The 20,950-nt window shown below is 35.9% G+C and overlaps 1 protein-coding gene across 1 annotated transcript in view; it reads right to left on the bottom strand.

The window, feature by feature from the left end:
• Positions 1–6,969: 6,969 nt before the first annotated feature.
• The window catches only part of TRPM7 (transient receptor potential cation channel subfamily M member 7), a 53,883-nt gene continuing 39,902 nt past the window's right edge, over positions 6,970–20,950 (bottom strand). Inside the window, exons 24-40 of the mRNA XM_032194677.1 lie at positions 20,604–20,788; positions 19,766–19,898; positions 18,810–19,525; positions 16,688–16,764; positions 15,768–15,827; positions 14,387–14,468; positions 13,901–13,971; positions 13,364–13,401; positions 12,654–12,679; positions 12,294–12,344; positions 12,141–12,206; positions 11,227–11,510; positions 10,793–10,875; positions 10,263–10,468; positions 9,548–9,599; positions 9,351–9,457; positions 6,970–8,490 (exon numbers count right to left, since the gene is read on the bottom strand). Coding sequence (XP_032050568.1) covers positions 8,360–8,490; positions 9,351–9,457; positions 9,548–9,599; positions 10,263–10,468; positions 10,793–10,875; positions 11,227–11,510; positions 12,141–12,206; positions 12,294–12,344; positions 12,654–12,679; positions 13,364–13,401; positions 13,901–13,971; positions 14,387–14,468; positions 15,768–15,827; positions 16,688–16,764; positions 18,810–19,525; positions 19,766–19,898; positions 20,604–20,788 — 2,368 coding nt within the window. The 3' untranslated portion in view covers positions 6,970–8,359. The remainder of the gene's footprint in view (positions 8,491–9,350; positions 9,458–9,547; positions 9,600–10,262; positions 10,469–10,792; positions 10,876–11,226; positions 11,511–12,140; positions 12,207–12,293; positions 12,345–12,653; positions 12,680–13,363; positions 13,402–13,900; positions 13,972–14,386; positions 14,469–15,767; positions 15,828–16,687; positions 16,765–18,809; positions 19,526–19,765; positions 19,899–20,603; positions 20,789–20,950) is intronic.

Raw genomic sequence — 20,950 nt, 5'->3', positions numbered from 1 at the left:
TATTTGAGTTTGTTTTCATTCTCAACTAGTTCTGTAATGGTCAGAATTCTACATAACAACAGTCTAAATCACATTCACACAGTTTAAAGGCTCTTCAGATGAAAAGAATACTGTTTTGTCTAGAACTACTTAGTCTAGAAATTGTTTTAGCTGAATTTTGTGCATTTCCCTGGTCTGGATTTGGGTTAGTTTTCCTTTCCTGAATGGGTTGGCATTCAAAAATCTTGAATCAGTCTGAGTTTTTATCTGTCTACATGCATATATAAGCAACAGAGAAACAGGAATTTTCAGGTAAGCAAATCTGTATGCTCAGCATTTCTGATATTTTGAGGGATCTATGAAGTTTGTCATGAAAAACAAACATTAGACACAGTGGATGTGAATTTCATAACAGGCTTGGAAGCTCTAACTCCAGCCCTCTCTCTAGAAATTACTGACTGCAATACCACAAGCAGATCAGGTAGCATGAATGCTCTGGTTTATTGATGAAACAGAATTTAGCTGATTCTGCCAATGAATTCTAATTGCAGATGTACTCACTGTTGTTGTTTTTTCATGACTTGTTGCTTCCTTTGGGTGCAGAAAAGGCCTGACAGGTGTAGAACAGGAGATAAGCTCTGTCAGTCTGCACTGAGGAATTTGGGATCTTGGTGATCTGTGAATCATCCAGTACCAGTTTTTGGTGACTGAGTGCTTGCAGAATGCTGTGTAGTGGCCACCATCCAGAAAAACAGAGTGGATCTGTAACAAACAACACGGTCTGTTAGAACAGAAGGCTTGCTCTCTCCTAATAGAGAAAGTTAGGAATTGGCAATCATTTTCTGTTTGCATTTGGAAAAAGAGAGTGAGAAGATTCTAGCCCCCTTTGGCCTGCAGAACAGAATATGAATTCAAATAAATACTTTAGAATAGAGCAAACAGACACTTCATAGATGATGATTATGCATCTCTATTCTGCAATATTAAACTTAGCTATTAGCTCTGATACAGGCCACACTTGCAGAGAGTAATGGAAGAGTCCACCGAGTCCTTGTTTACGGCCAGGATCCTTGCAGTATCTGCTGAAAAGGCTGAAGGCTGCAACAAGGTGTTAGTGATGAGGAATGCATGCTTTTTAAAACTGGGCTGCAGTAGGGGAGAAGAGAGAGAGGTGGTTACTTCGCCTCTCTGGTTCAGTTACGTACTGTCACTGTATTATATCCCTGGCTGGAGAAAATTAAAATTTGTATGAAAAACTTGCATCCATTGAGAGAAATGCACAATAGCAGAAGCAGTGTATGATAGGTTTAACATTACTTATACATGTTAAGCTAAATTATAATTCTAAAATCAACTCTCTATATAGTTTTATATATATGTATGTGTATATATAGACATGTTACTTGGTAGACTGTTAGTCAAGCAAAGAGGGACCATCCTCTCTCACATGTTCTAAACTGTTTGAGGCAGGAAACCAAATGCCCTTTTTTCATTAGGGTGTGTACGTATCAGCTTCTTACTGATGAAAACTGTGTTCAATTAGTGATGGCTTTGTCCAGGAGGCACTTCAGCTCAAGAGATGCACTTGCAGTCGGAACAGAGTAAGGATAGATCGGGAGGGGTGGGGGGATGCTGGCTGGTTTTTTTGTATGTATGTTTGTGTGCTTTTTAAAACCACAGAATTTTTAAGTGCCTGGAACAGAGAAGACTGTTGCTGTAATTAAGTCCAAGCTAACACAGGCTTGCTTTGTCTGCATTAGGTAAGGCATGACAAATAAGTTTGGAAAGGCAAAGCTCACCACTAGAACACACAAGCTGTACTCTGGGTTCTTGTGGAAGAGTGGGTAACTCTGGAGAGAGATCCAAATTGCTGAGTGGATAGCAGATGTCAGCTAAGAGTTTCCTTTTGTAGTTACCTTGCCCTTCAAACCTGAAATAAAATTTTGAACTATTTTAAACTTCTTTCTTTTACTGTGGTGGTTGCTTAACTGGCTTTCCTAGGGGAAGGGAAAATGACTAGTGGCTACCTTGGGCTTGAAACAGATCTGTGTTAATGTTGAGTATTACAGGCAACTGACAGAAAACATACATACAATGCCTGCAAGTGCTGTCTGAGCAAGAAAAAGAAAGGCCTTGCTTCTTGATCCTTCTGTCTATTAGAAATGGACACAGGTGCTAAGAGCAGACAAAAGCCAAGCCTCTGCATGGCTGTCAATGTGTCCTAAATGTTCTGGACTACACTGTCATTGTCAACTCTTCTTTCTTTCTAGGCTTTATCCTTCTTTCTTTTGTAATTTCTGGTACTACACCATACTTTAAAACTTCCATACCTTGGCCATCACCTAGCCATATTTATATAGCCAAAAGCTGTAACTAGGAGCCACAAGTTCTTTTTCAGCATGTCAAGAAAAGCATGTGCTAAATGGGAAATTAAAGAAAAATTATTCTGGGATGGTTGAACTTCTTTGAACTGTTATATAAAGTTCACATTTTTAAAATTTTATTTTTAATATATGAGCAGTTGACTATAAGAAATTCTTGATAATAAATTTGGTATCAGCCACAGATGGCTAGTAAAGTATGCCAAGCAGCAGCTCTTATACTGAATTGCAGCTTTGTATGGTATACCCACTTATTTAGAAATGATTTAGTTAAGGGTGAACAAAAATACAGTGCCATGACAAGCAGAACCCTCATCCCCCCCTCCAAGGGGTAAATTTCCCTCATCCCGTTACAACTCAAAAAAAAAAAAAAAAAAAAAGTAGGTAGCCAACTGTTTCAGAAGTGCCTTCAACACTTTCAATGGTTAGAATGGAAGCAAATGTTCAACGTGGCTTGACAATCAAACCTGCAAAAGACACAGAAAATGAACGAATGATCTACAGCACGCTAGGACCCTTGAAGTTTTATCCATATACTTGGCGGTTCTTTGAAAAGAGTGTATAGGCAGTAGCGCTGTTTTTAAATAGTGTCGATAGTATCTATGCTATTTTGCTAAGTGGTTTATATATTGCTAAGACTTCAGCTGTTCCCTGTCCATTACTGCAATGCAAGGGAAGGAGACACACTCATTTGCAACGCAGTAGGGGGGCATTAGGTCTTGGTGGACCCATTGCAAAATCCTGGTGGTTTTATAGTGTTTGTTTTCTGTTTGTTTGTTTTTCCCTAAAAAAAAAAAAAAAAAAAAAAAAAAACCTACTTAGAGCTCGGGTTTATTTGTAAAGAAATAACTGTTCAAGAGAGAATCTAAATGTAACCGATATTTGAATAGCTTTAAATCTGGTGCAATTTATCAGCACCTCCTTCCAGCTACAGATTAACTTGGAGGCCTTGGGCAGACAGGCACACACCCATGCTTACGTGACTCACAGTAGTTATCCTGTCATCCCAGCAGCTACTTGCACATAACATCAAACACAAGTCTGTCTTGGAAGGAAGAGTTCTGATTCATTCTTGGCTGCACAGCTTTTGTTTTTCTAAATCTTCAGATTCAATGTTATCTTTACCCACAAAAACCCTTCCTACCCTACCTTACCTACAAAAATCCTCTTCCCCCCTCTTTGTTATAGGAACCAACCTCCCCGCACTTTTACAACAAAACTCGTGCTAGCAGCAGCTTGGAGGTCTCTGTCCTCTGGCTCACTTCCTCCATAGCACCAAGCCAGGTACAAAGGACGCACTGTGACAGGATTTTGCTTGCAGTTTACCACCTCTTCTTTTAAGCAATGCTAAAACTAACTTCTGTGAAAGGGAATGGTGGGCTTTACGAGAGACTGGCTGGCTGCTGCCCACGTAGGCTAGTATTTAGTCTTGTCCCCAAACTTGGCTCTAAAATTCCATTACTTTACTTGATGTCTGCAGTAAACTAAATTACTTTTCCGAGAGAAATTAAACAAAAGTGTAATATTCTGGACATATGGGTAGGAACGATTTAATTGCTAGCAAAGTCATTTATCAGAGGAACTGAGCAGACATAGGGGCATAGCAAACAGGTTTTAGGCAGATGAAAAGGGGGAAGAACTAAAGCACAGAAGGGCAAGGAGAGGAAGAGGTGAGTACGATGATGCTACAGACAGCATTAGCATAAGATGAGGGGCTGCAATTTGACATAGCATTAGATGAAGTTAATGAATTATTGTGTGCATGTGAGTATGAAACAAAGGATATGACAATTTTAGCAACTGCATCTTGTAGTTTGTAAGAGGAGAATAGGTTATTATTGCATGAAGTGCTAAACCACAAAATGTAAGGAGGAAACAGCTACTGCCCTGAAAACATTCCAGCTGCACTCTTACCTTCTTAAGAGCCTCATGGAGCTCATTCGGCACACAGATCAGAAACGCCTGTGCATCCTGCTGAGTCCTCTTGATAAAAGTTGGCTACCACTCCTCAAGGACTAAACACAAAACCTCTGGGGAAACAGTCAGACTCTCCAAGCCATATACCAGACATCAAATAGCCAAAGGCAGATTCACCATACTCCCTCAGAAAAGTAAAAGTTTCAGGTAAAGAAGGAAAAGAGGGTGGCTCTACCTTCAAACAGGAGCATAATAAACTTAGAAAATAGACACTGGTACAGTGCAGCTCTGATGGCCTCTGTTCCAGTTCTGGCAGAGGCAGGAAGAGCCTGGGCTGCCTTGGTTTCCTTCCAGCACTTTGCCCAAAATAGTTAGCAATAAGGTGGGCATCTGCTGATGCCACTGCACTCAGCATCTCAGCCTAACCCAAGTTTATTCATGTTTGCTCACACTTGTATTAATTTTTATTATTCCCATGCTACTATGCATCATTCAAGAAGACAACAGAATATATTTAGTGCTACTTTTTGTGGATCCGAAACAAGACCTTGATTACACTATTTTTGGCATTACACATAATATAGAAATCCACATCTGTGCTACTTTCTGCAAGCTCCAGGGCTTAGAATTAATTTCCTGTTACTTTCAGCAGATTACCTGCAAGAAAAAGTATTAATTATAAAGTAATCAAAAGTCTTTTCAAAAGAATTGTTACTTATTTTTGTTTTCCAATTGATCTGTTAGCAGCATGCAATGTGAATTGTTACTACCAGGCTTTTAGCTGTAGGCTTTTCTCATCTCCAAATTCTTGTAGTGTTAAGTGGTATGTCATTTAGCAAAATGCAACCATGAAGAATAAAAGCGTAGGAAATCATTGTCACAGGCTTAAAAACCAAATCTCTCCTTTTCCTAATCACAAAGCTACCAAGCAGTAGCTAGGAAACCAGCTCCCCAGGAGACTCACCTTCATATATTTCACCACAACATATTTGGAATTGTTTTTCTCTGAAACGTTTCAGCACCTAAAATACTGCAGTAAAACACTCAACAATGCTGAGTTTGCTGGATTCATTAAGCAATGAAATTAGTGTATTCATATACTTGAAATTTTTGCATAAAATGCTATGGTTGTAGGAAATTAAGTGCATTTTAAAGCAGACGTTACCTAAGTAACCAACACTACTATGCAAGTACATAATACTCAGTTTAATCTGTTATTCAATCAGTTTTTCTTCTAACAAAAATATCCTGAAGATCATGGTAGGCAATCAAAGCTATACAAGGAATGAACGCAGCTTACCTATTTACTTATATGAAAGACATTGTTTAAATAGGTTAAGCTAAATGTCCTTTTAGTAGGAAAGACATTGAAGCCTTTACAATTTCTACTAAAAACTATTAGAGGTTTGAATTAGTATTCTTGTACTTAAAATATTAAAACAATGATACCAATGCATGCCAGTATTTTGGTTTTAGGCAGTTAACAGGTTCTGATGTTCAGTACTGCTTTTTTTTTTTCTTCCTCCTCAGAAATCTTGAAGAAGTTTAAAAGCTGATGGATCACAACTCTTTTAACTATTCATAGAGAATAATGGGCATGCATTTCAAGATTGATAAGGCTTTAAAAGAGGAGCAGCATTCGATGTTATCAGACAAATGCACTTGTTCCCACAACCTAGTTTAGAGAAGTGCAGCATCAATAGGATACGGTATTTATGACCCCCTAAGGGTCAGGATACTCCTTCAAACCAACTCTTACTTGCCACCACATTTTTCCAATGCCTTCTTTGAAGAATACTTACAATTATGATTGTTTTCTGTCAGTCTGAAAGAGATTGTCTTCTCCTCAGTTTACATATAGGCCTCTCATGTAATTCTAGCTGTAAATCTCCAGGAGTAAGATGCTAGTCATGACAGGAAGATGTACAGAAATACATACACTTAGCCACTGATAATCACGCCCAGTTATCTACATGTTCCCCAACCCTATTTGACCCTTTTTGTCTTTGAAAGGCTTCAGGCCCTAGGCACTACAACAGTGACCAGGGGAAACATTTCCCCCTATCAAACACCCACCACAAACTTCAGATCTGTTTATTTTTTAAGAAATTAGTCACAAGCAAAACTACTGAAAACAGTCATCATGGTTGTATAAGTGAACTGTGTATTGTTAAATTTTATTGTCAGGAAACAATGTTTCCTAATTTTAATGTGTATTTTTCCCAAAATGGTTATCCTATTTTATATACTAAATTTAGTTTGTAACACTTGAGGCTCCTTTAGGAATCCTTCTTAATTCTAAGAGCTAGCCTCACTAACACATTGACTATTGCTTTTACTTGACTAAAATACAGCATTAAAAAGTTATAATTACTATCTTGAATAGATGCCAAATCACCTGACAACAACTGAAGGGGATGCTGGCAGGAATCCAACAAGGAACTACAAATTTTAAATAAACATTGTAAAGAGCTTTAAAATATTTTGTGTCATTTACTCATTAATCCTATCACATAAATTTGTCCACTAGAGGTGTTTTCACATTTTTTCCCCTGGTTCCTGTTGTTACCACAGTTGAGATACTCCAAAGGTGGACAACTGCTTTGGTCCAGCACAGCAAATTCTACTTTTCTGCATGAAGAGCTACTCAAATTCATCCAAAAAACCTTTCAGACTAAGACAGACAGCAGAAGTCTGTAAACAAGAATAAATTTATTTTAGATTCTTTAAAGATTTAATGATATACAAAATGTATACAGTATTATATCCTTATAACATTTTACCTTTCCCCGTCAAACATAAAACACCATTTAAACAGCTATTGTGTTCGTGCCTTAAGTCTGTATCTATAAGATACACTACTGAATAAAAAAATTTATAGAGCTATATACTGCCCTTTTAATTAAAAATTACAAATTAGTACCTATGTAACAAAAAAATCGCAGCATGAAACTTCAGTTGGACAACAGTTTTTTCTTGCTGAATGCTCAACAATATTTGGGACAGTTAAATTACATTTTATTGGCATGAAGGTGCATTGCAATCTCCCGTACTTTACATAACGCTATTCCAACCCTAGTCTCTCTTAAATAAGTACCACAAATAACATAACATTAAAGATGTTTTCTACACAATTTTAAATACATTTAAAAGTTATGTGTACATTCGGTTCGATACACTGGTTTTATGAGATCTTTGGAAGGCATAACTTCTGAAGCAGTCACTACGTACAACAAAAAGCACTTCCAACTTGTGTTCTCACAAGGCAACTTATTTGGACCAGTACATACTATTTCTTCTATTAAATACAATTATACCAGTCTATCATGGCTTTGTTTGTTACTATTTCATGGTGACATGATAAAACTGAAATGTATAAAACAAGAAATCTCATTATGCACAATTAGGGCTCTATTCCACAAAAAATAACAGCTTTACAGCTACAAAGCTGAAACCTGATTCAGGAGACTCTCTCTCTATTGGAACAGATTAAGTTCCTACCTTCAACCTCAGCCTACTGGCATCACATACACACCCCTCATTTGGCTCTGTCTTCTTCAAAAAGCCAGAGTAGAAGACATCTGGTTAGAAAATGTTAGCGAACAGTTCCAAAAATGCTCACAGAATACTCTGGCATCAGAGAGGTAGGTGCTTTCTCCTATCTTTTGCCGATTGACAGTAAGACAGCTGCCAAAGAGACAAATGCTTTACCTTAAAACATCAACTACCAAGATCCTTTTGGTTGAAGGCATATTGCACACCACAGGACTACAGAGAGAAAATCCTCCACTAAACCAAACCAAAAGCAAAAATAAACTTTCTGCTAAAAAGCCCCCTTTAAAAACATACCATAAATACTCATCATTATTCAACCTCTAAAACGATCAGCTGCCAAGCTGTTCTCTGTAGATGGTTATCACAAGTTGTTAGGTCCTCAGATAATGGACCAGCCAAAATTCCACTTATAACACAGTAATCCTTGTTTTGATGCATCTTTCTTTTAATTATGGTGGAGGAAAGATAAGTGACAACTTTGTGACATTCCATGAAGTTTGGATGAGGCCACTGATTTGGTCACATCATTAGAGCATCAAACGAATAGAATTAGCTGAATCTGATTCTTTGGTGCAGCTTCCAGGCTGAATTGTCAATTCAGGGGAATCATCCTGAGGAAATATAATCTTGTCAGGTGTGTAATCATTCCTCTTCAGATCTAAATAAACAAAATGAACCAAAGTTATTTCAAATAACTGGCTAGGCATATGTACTTATAAGTAAGAATTCCTCAATATGTATTCAATGCCACAAAAGGATGTTTTATTGTATATGTAACAGGAAGCATATAGTTCTACTTTAAAAAGTGATGGAAACTTAATTATTTTATTTATAGATACTATATAGCAAGTACCAAATCAACTTCTAATGGAAATCAGACCCTTTCATGACACCCTTTGATGCTACCAGGAATTACAACTCAAATTTGAAATAAAAGACCTCTCTTCATATGAGAAACAACCTAAAAGAGTAGCATTGAACAGGCAAGATCATGCAAGTTCTTTATGTTATTCTGCCAGTCTAAAAGCCTGATACAGAGAAATAATTTCAAGGTTTGATATGAGTGCAGTGTAGTCCATGCAACAAAAATATTCAGAATTGAATGCTTTACTAGAACAAATTTATGCAGACCTAGATACATATAAAAAAAGGGCAAAGCCCCCCAAAAAAACACATTCCATTTTTTGGCTAAGAAGTCTCAGATTTTGCAGTATCTTTACCTCATTTTCCTACTTTTTCTGGGAACTCTTATTATTTTTTACTGCACCTTCTGAAGTCAAGATCCATCTAGTTTACCTTCTTCAAGTACTGTGCATACAAATATAGATTACATACATTGTCAAATCCTTCAACTAGGATTTTTTATCTTAAAATGGCGTATCTTTTTGAAGTAAAAATACGAAACTGATGTTTATTACTTACTCTACTTTCATGGCATGACATTACTAGATCATTATGTATTACACAAAACATCGTGATACCCGAGAGCTTCAGAAAAAAATACAGCACCACTCTTACCAGGAAGTTTAAGTTTCCTGCAGCAGGAATTACAGTGATGCTTTGCTCTGAAGTTTTTTATTGCATCCTCTCCCAGATTGGCTGGACCAAACACCATATCATATGACCTGAGAAAGAGTGCGTAAACATGAATTGCATGTGTTCTCTGGCAAAACTTTTACAGTACCTGTTTTCTTTAAATCCTTCTATGACCTTACCTTTTTTCTCCAGCTTTTATCACAGAGGGATCTGTCAAGTTTTCACCAACACCTTTAGACAGCACATGAAGAAAAAATTAAATCTGATACATTACACAAATGCACTAATATTGAAAAGCCTTGCCATTTTTAGCTATGACTTCTCAGCTTTTCCAAGAATAAAGGCGGAAAGAATTAAAATGGTATAGAATACGTGAATTGCTCCTCAGCAAGCGCTTTGTACCTCTCAGATTTCCTTCACCTAATTTTACATCTGCCTGCAATTCTTAACTAGTTTTCACCTGAGAGAAAAAAGTTTCCTATATAGAACTTCTCACAGCCAGAATATCAGACAGACAATTAAGTATAAATACGGCTTGCCATATTGGCACTATACAAATGTGTCAACAAATATATATACATATTTTTTTAATGGCACATATAAGTGAGAAAACTCATATATATTTATATTCTCTGTAGCGCTATAACATTTTGTGCCATATTTAATACACCCACCATTGATTCAGACGAACTGGAGCAAGACACACTAAATACTGCTTATTGAATATAAACACTACTTATTGAATATAAATTCTTAATAAAATGCTATCACAAGAGAGTCCAATAGTTGGAAGCAATGACCCTTATGGGTCCCGTTCAACTCATTCTATGATTCTATGAGAAAGACCCAGAACAACCTTGGCTGTTGACCCCAGTTTCAAAATTGGGACATTACCTTGCAGATCTAGTACCAGCAATTCCCCTCTTGTATACTCATAGGTCCAATGGCTGAAAGCTAGCATAACCTCCTCTAGCATGTTAGTTGGAATTATTTCATCACCATTGTTGTTGTTATATTTTCTGAATTCTCCTGTCATGCACTCTTCAACTGCAAACCACTGGCCAGCCGAGTGGCAATATAACAGGAAAACTTCCAGGAACCTAGTAAAAAGCATTCTTAATGAATATATTTCCAAACAAATGACAATTTAGTCATTTACTACTAGACAACTCTTTGATTTAGTTATCACTTAAAACATTGGAAGCTGCTATACAAATTCATTAATATTATCATTCTAGGCTAGAAGCAGTGCAAGAAAGTATCAGTGAAAACACTACCAAGAATATTTGTCTGACACATTCTTTAATGTTCAGAGACATATTCACCTATCAGTACCATAATATATTTGAGGTGTATGTTCACAGCCCTGTAGGCATTCTTCTGGAAGAAGACATGCAGTATGCTAGAAGTTTAAACTCACTCACCTTGGAGAGTATGGTATGGATTTGGGCTTCATTTGATTGAAAGCAAAGGTGAGCTTCTGTGCTGCCCTCTGCTGCTGAATTTCCTAGAATTCAGAGCCAATATTCTATTAGCAGCATTATATGAAAGGAATCATTACGGAGCCAAAAAAAAAAAACAAAACAAAACAAAACAGCGAGAACAGTAGCTACTGATTTCCCCAAGATAGTGTAACAAATTGCTTGCTTTTAAATTTACATTTTAAGACTTTGAGTTTTTTGACTTAGTAAACCATACTGTAGCAGATTTTTAACCCTTTAGTTCATAGAGAACAGAAAATTAACTTTTTTTTCTTTTGTAATATATATACACACACACACACCACAGACATGCTATTTTTCAGGTGGGAAAAAATAACGCCTGTCTATGCTTAATAATTGACAAGAATAAAACTTACTCTCAAGCACAAGTGTAACACAGTATCCTCTTTATAAATGCTTGACCAAGTATTCACAACTTCAGGAAGAAAAGACTTGATGATATAAAGATGACCTGATTTGAGGATATCATATTCTGACCATGTGCATACTACTTTAAGAGCTCGGCGTAAACCTCCTCCCATCTCCTCTTTACTTAAAAATTCAATTTTAGCACAGAGTCCTAGTTGTGACCAGGAAGACATGCTGTTGTTCAAGATGTTGGGAGAACTTTCTTCAAGGCGATACACTGTGACTGGTTCACCTATATTACAATACAAAAAGCAATTACCACTTTTAATTTTCAAACTAAAGCACTGAATATCTCCAGTTTCTTAGATCTCAACACATATGAAGTTGCCCCTCACATTCTGAATCAGTAAAAAAATGAAACTAGCAGTAGGAAGACCCCTCTTTTCGTTCATATAGCAGCACAGTAGTACAGTGTTTTTGTCGTCTTGATTAGAGCTATTAATGACACCATTCAAACAGCATTAAGAACACTGAATAAATGCTTACATGCACTTTAAATGGGTCAAAACAAGTCCTAACTTAAAGGAATATTTGCAGAATAGTTTGCTACAAAAATTGTTAGTACAATACTATCAACACCATTCTGAGGACAACTACAATTAATCTAAATTTCATAATCAAGTGAGCTGCCCTAGAAAAGGTGTCAGACATTTCAATTTTTGAGTATTGCAAGAGTGAACTAATAGAGAACTATTTTAGTTCACTAGTTACAAGCAAGCTTGAAATTTGTATTTATCATTTTCTATTAGAAGAAATTTGTACAGGGATTTCTTTTGTTTTCTTCCCCAAAAGACCATATTAAACAAGCCCTTTGAACTCTGACCCTCCCCCTCCACTCACCAACAAGAATTACAGTCTTTACCTCTTGGAGGCACAGGAGTGAAGGGAATGCTCTGTGATAACCTCATCAAGTTATTTCTTTCTACAGCTAGAGAAAAATTACAGCATTTATTAGATTTTAAGGTTCTAAAAAGTGTCATTAGAGATATGAACTATAGTTATAAGAGGCACTGACCTGAATAATAGTAATTGATATCCATGATAGGCTTGAAAGGAGAAGCGATGCCTGAGAGAGATCAGAAATAATGAGACACTGCCTGCTACAAGTATTGTGTATCAAAATAACCACGTGCAAAGACCACTTCCCAAGTGACTAGGGCTTGAAAAAGATTTGCTATGCAGAAAATTTAGGATCTCGCTTAGATCTTCAGTACTTCAGAAGAAATTGTAGTACTTGAAGGCAGGCTGTTAAAACAGTAATCGTAGTGCTACCTCTCCATTAAGTTCCAAATTATCAGCATTCTCATACATGACCCAAACAATTGCTTGTATGAAAAAGCTCCCAGCTTGTTTATAGCAGAAACAAAAAACTTACCATTCAATGCATCTTCTTCAGATGGCCTGTGAAATGTCACAAAACCAACTATTATTGCTTCTTAAAAACTTGTTTTTATAATTACTGATTTTGACACATCATCCTAGGTCACCTTGTTAACCTCACAGTACTGCTTTTATCTTATTTTTCAAGGGCAGAACTGCTGCTTAATTACAAAATGGTAATGGAAGGCTGTTAAGTAATCTCCTGGTTTTAGAGCTATACTTTAAATACCACCAAGTCACGCACAACATTATGTAAAGTTTGCATCACAAGAGCTCGTTCCCACAGAGGTGCTTAATTAAAGTGCGTTCACAACAGCTTACCCTTCTGTTATCAGATTAATAAGGTAATGCTTTTAACAGTTAACTCAGGGGATAATTGTTAACAAGAGCAATGACTGCACAATTTCAGAGAAGGTTTACAATTTGGAAGGTTGGGTAAAGACCTTTGCCAGGAAGTTAGCTCATTAGTAAGTGTCAACACAGACATTTTCATGTAAGAGCATGTTCTGTCCTCTGATATGTGACTCAATTAACTTAAATATAACCCATCATAGCATTCCAGTGAACACATTCAGTTATTTATTAGAAAAGTCCTTAAACCTTGTTTTTTCATTAAACACAGCTGAGTAACACTGCAGCCAAAGACAACAACCGAAAAATCAAAATATAAAACGGAATTTCTCCATTACTAGAAAGCTTACTTACATTTGATTGCTATTTGAAGGTCTACCTTGCAACCAATCCTTTAAATCAAAGGGAAAGAAAAAAAAAAGGCTTCAATTTTGTAAGAAGAACATAGCATATTTAATTTGGGGGGCAGGGAAGTTACGTGTTTTAAGATCTTGCAGTATAGACTGCTTATTGGAAAGATTTCACTAAACTGTACTGAACTGCAGTCGAACGGGAAGACTCAAATACAACCGAGGATTGGTAAATAAAATTAAAAGAACAGAGAAGTCTATGTTCTTTGTTTTATAGATCGTATAAGCATTTTTGTTCTTAAACAAATAGTCTTGTTTTACATAAACAGGAAGCAGTGTATGTTTTCATAGTGAGAACATGCACAATATGTAGTAGATAATATGTATAGCTTCTTCCCTCAGTCAGAACAGGTCCCCTCCTGTTGCCTCCTTGAATGAATAGGACTACAAATCAGTATTATTCTTCATGCAGTCTTTCTTCACCTTTATTTGTTCACTTTCTAGTTCTACTTGACAACAACAAAGAGAGGAGGATACAAACCGTCAACAAGGCTGCTTTAGAATCTACTTGCTGAGTATCTTCACATGATGCTCTTCTACTCTTGTTGTATACTACAAATGAAAAAGATTCATAACTGGACAAAGAATGGCATATGTCTTTGTTACCTATTTTCTAACAGAGTGAGCAACTAGACAGCTCAATTCGTCTCCTACATAAAAAAAAAAAAAAAGGCCTGATCCACAATTATCTACTATTACAAGTTTCCAGCACAGTTCTGACTGGATCACTTACCTTTTTATGATCTAGCTATTTAGCTATTTGCTGTTGCAAACAGATGTAACAGAATTTAGTTGGCATGACCAGAAGAATCACAATGAAACATGAGAGCCAATTCAAATAGCACCAATCATGAAAACATTTCAAGATGGTTTAACTTTTTCTGTTTTCCTTGCACCCTCTTGGAATATGCATTGTCAACAAAATCGAGAGAGACAATTAGGCCATCTGAATCAATGACATACTTACATTGTTCTGAATGGACTGCCAAAGGGTCAGTAAACCCACAGCAAGAACTAGACTGTCTTAGACCACAGTCAGTTTGAAGACCCTACAAAAGTAGTACACACATCATCATTATCATTGTTCTCAACTACTACTTTTTTAGTGCTACATTAGAAATATATATGTTTTTTAAACTTGTGGATGTACCTCAAATACATTGCTGCAAATAAATGCTTATGTCAAGTGCTAATTCAGCTAAAACACTTTTTACAGTTAAGTATCAGCTCTGACATTTTCAGTCGCTTATTAAGACTACTGATCTATTTGGAAAAAATATTTTAAAGAGAATGTTACAATAAGATATATGATATATACATTATGCTAGATCTCTACAAGTACCATGTTCAGCTGTTTTGTCATGTATCTTCATTAACTATCAATTCTCATTTGAGAACTTGGCTCAGGCAGAAACTTCAGTTTGAAAAAGTCATTGAAACTAAAAATAAAATCTAAGTGTTGCCACAAATACCTGCAGTTTATGAAGTGAATTTCCCCACTGACACATTCCTTAGTAATAATTACATACTTTGAGTATCTACTGAAATGGTCAGCTTCAGACAACAAGATGTTTATTTTGCAAACATACAGAAAGACAACTTCATCCCAAACTGCAACTTCATGTACACTGCAATGGAACCAGAACACTCCTCACGATCAGCCTAATAATTCCAACGGTTACCTGAATTAAATTTTAAAATTCAAGATTCTGTAGAACAAAAAACAACTTGAACTTAGAATGGTATGCTTTGCTTTCATTTCAAGACTTACCCCAGTTAGGAAGTTGTTTCCAGCCTTTTTCACCCTTCAAATGCACACACCCACAGGTATGTGTACAGGTGTGCGTATGTATGTGTACCAAGTGTGTGAGTGTATACATATACTATTGGTGTTTGGATACCTATGAGAAAGACTATTTCTTTACATCCCTAGACAGAAATACTTCATTTAAGTGTACCAGAGAATGCTAAGCCAAGATAACAATGCTTGGCTGCCAGAAGGTACATACATCCCCCTCCACCCTTCTGTGTCTTTATAAATTTTATCACTCTGTATGTACTGTGTCTGGATATCGTAACTTTAATGTTATACTTTGTGAAGACATTTGAAGGCAAATTCTGTCTTTTTTTTTGTGGAAGAATAGACTACAACTACCCCTTGTACAACTGGCAAACTTCCCAAAGTGTGTTCTTTAATTATTTAAAAAAAAAAACAAACAAGGGTTCATCATATCTTTCCCCTGCAAATAGTGATCTATGAAAACAGTTTATCTTCACTGTAAAGAATAAATTCTACCATCTGGTGAAAATGGTCTTTCTAGAATAAAATGGAAAGCTTCTGCACTTACTTGAAGTCTGGTTGTCTCTATTCCCTCCAATATAGCTTTTTTGAAGTCTTCCTGTTGCTCCTATTAGGAAAAAAAAAAAAAAAAAAAGGCAAATTGTAAACATTATTAAAAGTAGTACTGGAATACACACACACAAAGCTTTTTGGTCACACATGATACTTATCAGAAGGCGCACTAGTAACAACTCAGCAGGTTTTGACATTGCAAATGGTCATCATGCAATTCACAAGTCAGATTCTCCCCCCAGTGAGGGGTAACTGCAAATGGAATCTTTTATATATGTATATATACATATATATTTATTTATTTATATTTGTATAACACTTAGAGGACAGCTATGTCATAATTAATAACTTCCCAGTAGTTATTTGTAATATTCTTTTATGAAAACTGAAATTATACATCATTTTAATTGGCAAAGTTTAGTAGAAAGGCCTTTTCTTCTTGGAAGCACATCAAACAACTTTTGAAGCAACTGCAGTCACTTTCAATCATATACACTATGATCTTGGTCTATATAATATCACTGTAAATCACTTAAATCTTCCGAAACACCAGTCTTGAAATTTACAAGTGTCAAATGATTCTTATTTAACTGTGGGATATATAATTTTATCTTAATTTTAATTTACATTTATATTCATTTCAGCTTTCATAACCTCAGGTCTTCTTTAATATTTCATTAATATCACATTATGAAACAAGAGTACTTGATGTGCAGTTAAGGTTGCACAAGTTTTCACTCCACTGCTAATCAGAAGAGTTGCATTCCCTCCAGACTGCATTTTGGAAGTTCTTTGATTTTATTTGCTCTTAGACTTTTTCAAGACATATGGTGAAGTTACAATTGAAAAAATCCACAACCACCAAAAACCACTGTCCTCATTAATCATGGAATGACTTTCTGAAAAACACATTACCTCAATATCAGCACTTCTTTCTTTAATTTTGCTTGCTGCTTCTTTAAACCGCTGCAACTCCATGCTGTCTCTGTGACCTTTGACACAGTGAATTGAAAAAGAGTATTCAAAATCAAAGGTAGACTGACATGTTCTGACCATGCCAATAGTTTTATCATAAGAACAAAGGGTTACAAACCATCTAAATTCTGTGTGCCTGACTGCACCAGAGAAGACTTTCCAAACACAATAAAATTGGTGTAACAAAATATTAATATGAAACTATTGCTTTTCCCGCATTGTGTGGGCTACCACAATTCAAAATGTGAAATTAACATTTTAAAATGTTAAGTGTATGCTTCCCACAAGAAAGGAACTAGATAGTCTGAATTATAGTATTTTTAAGTGAGCATAACAAATGAAGGAAAAGCAGAGTTTTCTGAGGTAGCTTTTACAATATACTCTTCATCCTCCCAAGCATGTGGGTTTGTAATGAATTAAAACCTACTGGGATTGGCAATGGAAAGCTGCCCTTCATCTGAAGTTTTGTACAACCCAGACAGTAAGAATGAAGAGTATGTTCTTAATGCTAGATGTCAGACAACCACACACTCAAAATTTCACTCCGGTAAAATAAGTATAGTTAGTATTCAAAGTTATTAGTGGTAAAGAACATTCACAGATTAGCTAGAGTTATACAATCACTGAGTCCATTATTTCTGTTTAGTCTGGCTTTCTGAATCAAAAGAAAAAGGGGGATGTCTTTTTTTTTTTAATATCATGAGAACATTATAAACAAGTAACTAGTGTACACAAGCGTGTAGATACTCTTTCTACACATAAATATATAAATAGTGTATATAGGTATCTTCTTAAAACTCCAAGTTTCACAGCAATAAACTCTTGTCTAAAGATTCAAATCTTTACATTCTCAACAAACCTTTGAAAAACACTGAGGCATCCCTGAACTGGGGCAAGACAACGCTTCTGCAGACAACCTGTCAACTCCAGATTGTGATCTACTATACACTAAAACTATTTAAAGCGTTATCTATTTCACAGAGATCGGTTAGTAAACCCACACCTGTATTTTGCAATGAATCTGCCACTGTTTTACCATTCAAATAGGTAGGTAACTGTAACCGAAAGCATGCAACTTTTTACGGTTAAGCAAAACTTGAGGGAAGGCATAATGCTGTTATTTAATTTAAGGATTTTGGAAGCTGCCAAAAGGACTGCTAAGAAGTACATAGGCAACAGTGGAAGATCCCAATTATAACAGTGTTCAGAAACACAGTATAGGAGGATCCCTCAGTTTGATACAGATACCACAAAGATATTTGTCCAGGATTCCATCAGCCTAAGAAGTCTTCTGTAATTACGTCAAGAAATAGACAATATTTTTAAATGTACAAAATGAAAAGATAAGAGCTTCATAATGAGTTGCAAAAAGTTTATCTACGATGTCCATACCAAGTTGTAGAGCTGCTAATTGCATAGAACTGCTATACTCAACAACTGGCTACTGTTTTTCAGAAAAATATTGTCTATGTGACAGAATTATAAAGAAATGATAATTTTTGAGTAAAAATAAATAAATTCAGGCAACATAGGGAAATTAGAGATGTTAAAAGCAAAAAAAGCAGAGCAAAATGGTAGAATAAAGTCACCTGCAACCGGAATACACCCAAAATACCATACAATTCTTGATAAGTCAAACCTTGTGGTTTAGATTTGGTCCACAGTTTATGAAGTAGTCCCATAAGGATGTTAGAACATAAATCTTGGTTTTGGAGTTCCATTGCATGGACATGCTGACTTTTGCAAAGTTCATCTTTAATATTCAATTTTCCATGTGAGCCGCCACAGTTGACTGTTGACGTCAAGTCGCCAGTTGACAAAGACAACTTCATTTGGGGTTTGTTCTTCGATAAGTTGACAGAGGACTGGTGATCACATTTGTCAACTCTGCAGCTGTAGTTATCATTAGTGTCACTCTCATCATGAATAAAACCACAATTAATGTATCCTCCATTTTCAACACAAGGTTGGGTGAAAGCAAGGCAAGCAGAGCCAGAAGCAAGAGGATAAGAGCAGCTAATTATGACTTCAGGACATTCAGAATCTACTTTGTTATACTTACCCACAAATGCACCAAATTCTACATTATTATCTCCTTCTGTAGCCTTAGAGCAAACAGTCTCTTCATGCTTTGCTGAAGAATCCAGCTGACTTTTGCAACTGGGACGAGATGGAGTGCTAACAAAAAACTTAGCTGTTGGGGATGTTACATGTGGCATGCTGTTGGATGAATTGCCTAATTTTTTACTTCTACTAATGGATTTTGAGATCTCTGCAGCCTGTATTCGTTGGCGAAGTTCTGGAGGAGGAACAACATTGGAAAATAAGGCACTGCCTGAGGAACCTGCCTCTTGAAAGTTTATTTCTTCTTTTCGAGGAACTAGAGCTAACTCCTGACCAATAGTCTTATGTTGGACTTCTTTGTCATCACGTATAGAAATGTTACAGAGTAAAGCATTATTATTTTCAAGGCCGCCTTGTGGAAAAGAACCAAAGACGTTTCCAATGCTGTGCTTTTTCCACACAGATGATCTTAGAGAGCCATCATCAATGAGGTTTTGTGCCAAGTGTTTTGAAATACTCAATTCCCGCGTAATTTCATTATGAACCTTGCTAGCTTCTGAAGCTTTCTGTGCAGTCAGTGTTTTCAAAGTATCCACAGTTAGAGCAGAGAGATCCTGTAGGTGGCCAATCTGTGAATCTAAAGACTGTAGTGACCGTTTTATGTAGTTGACACGATCACCAACTTCCTTTATCTGAATGCACATTTGCTCCACCCTATGGAAAAAAAATCAAATTACAAAGTAGCTATGAAAGATACTATTTTCTATATGCAAACAAAACATCTTTGCAATTCTTTTTGCCCACTTAAGGAAAAAGAACTCTAAAATTTCATGATTATTGAGTATTTTCTTGAACTGTATTTTGCCCCCTTAAAGCAATTAAAAAAACACAGAAGTTCTAAGCTTCTCTATTCAGAAGTTTTATTTGTAAAAAATTTACTTGTAAAAATTTTACCGTTCAAATGTGACTCGAATCCTCTCCTCGCTTCCAGAATGAAATTTATCATCTTTTTCATTGAAATACATCTCAACACACAGTTCTTCAAAATCATGAAGTTTCTTTTGATCTTCTTCTGTTAGGAAGAGTTCTAAAAAGAGATTAAACAGTTCAGAAGATGCATGTGTAGTAAAGTTTTTCAGGCACTAGAAATTTATAGCAACAAACATACAAAGGGTGTTAAAATTAAAACATATACAAAAATAAAAAAACAGTGCCATCTAGGACCTTTTCTCTCCTCGCAAACAAAAAAAAAAGTTAAATGTCAAAGACTTTGCCTAAAATAAAAATCAAGATACTACACACTACACACCCCCATACACTACATCTAGACAGAGGCTAGATTCCTCAGCTGTATTTCTCATCATCTGTGAAACATTTTTTATTTTTATTTTTAAATTTTCAAAGGGTTTCAAATAAGACTAGTTTTCCAGGAAAAAAAAATCCTTCATAAACACTAACGGAAAATCTAATTTTGTAGCGTTCTGTTTGATTTTATATAACTTAGTCTAACCGGGGATTTTCCAGGGGCTGTGCATTATATTATATCCTTTGTAAAAAACATGGGAACTTCGAACAGGATGAGAGAATTATTCAATATTGAGGATACAAAAAATTAAGACCTACTTAAAATCACAGAATATCCCCAGTTAGAAGGGACCCACCAGGATCATCAAGTCCAACTTCAACTTTGTTGAGAACACACATTAAAACCAAGAAGTTTGCACTTTCCTGACAGTTTGCTTTAATCATATCAAAAAAGTATAATAATTTTTTGGATAATAACTGTTCATACTTGGCCCATCTGAAGTCTTGTCTGTCTTTCTTCTTTTACATATACAACAGAACAGGGAAGCCATGTGGCTAAGAATAATGAGTGGTGGAGGCAGAACAGGTTTTTCATGATAGGCCATAATGAAATGATAGCGTTGATACTTCCACACAATGTTTGAAATCGCCTTTACCTGTAAATATACATTGCTGAAAAGGAAGAAAAAAAGAATTAAACACGTCAAGTTATTTTTTTCTTCTGTTGCTGTTGTTTGTGTTTATTATGTGTTAAAAAAAAATCACATACTTGTCTTTTACTGTATAAATAACAGTGTAAGTTGGAAACATTCAAGAAAAGGCTATGCCCTAAAG

The sequence above is a fragment of the Aythya fuligula genome, chromosome 11 (assembly GCF_009819795.1).
Source record: "Aythya fuligula isolate bAytFul2 chromosome 11, bAytFul2.pri, whole genome shotgun sequence".
NCBI classification, from domain to species: domain Eukaryota; kingdom Metazoa; phylum Chordata; class Aves; order Anseriformes; family Anatidae; genus Aythya; species Aythya fuligula.
This window is presented reverse-complemented; position numbering and strand designations above follow the sequence as displayed.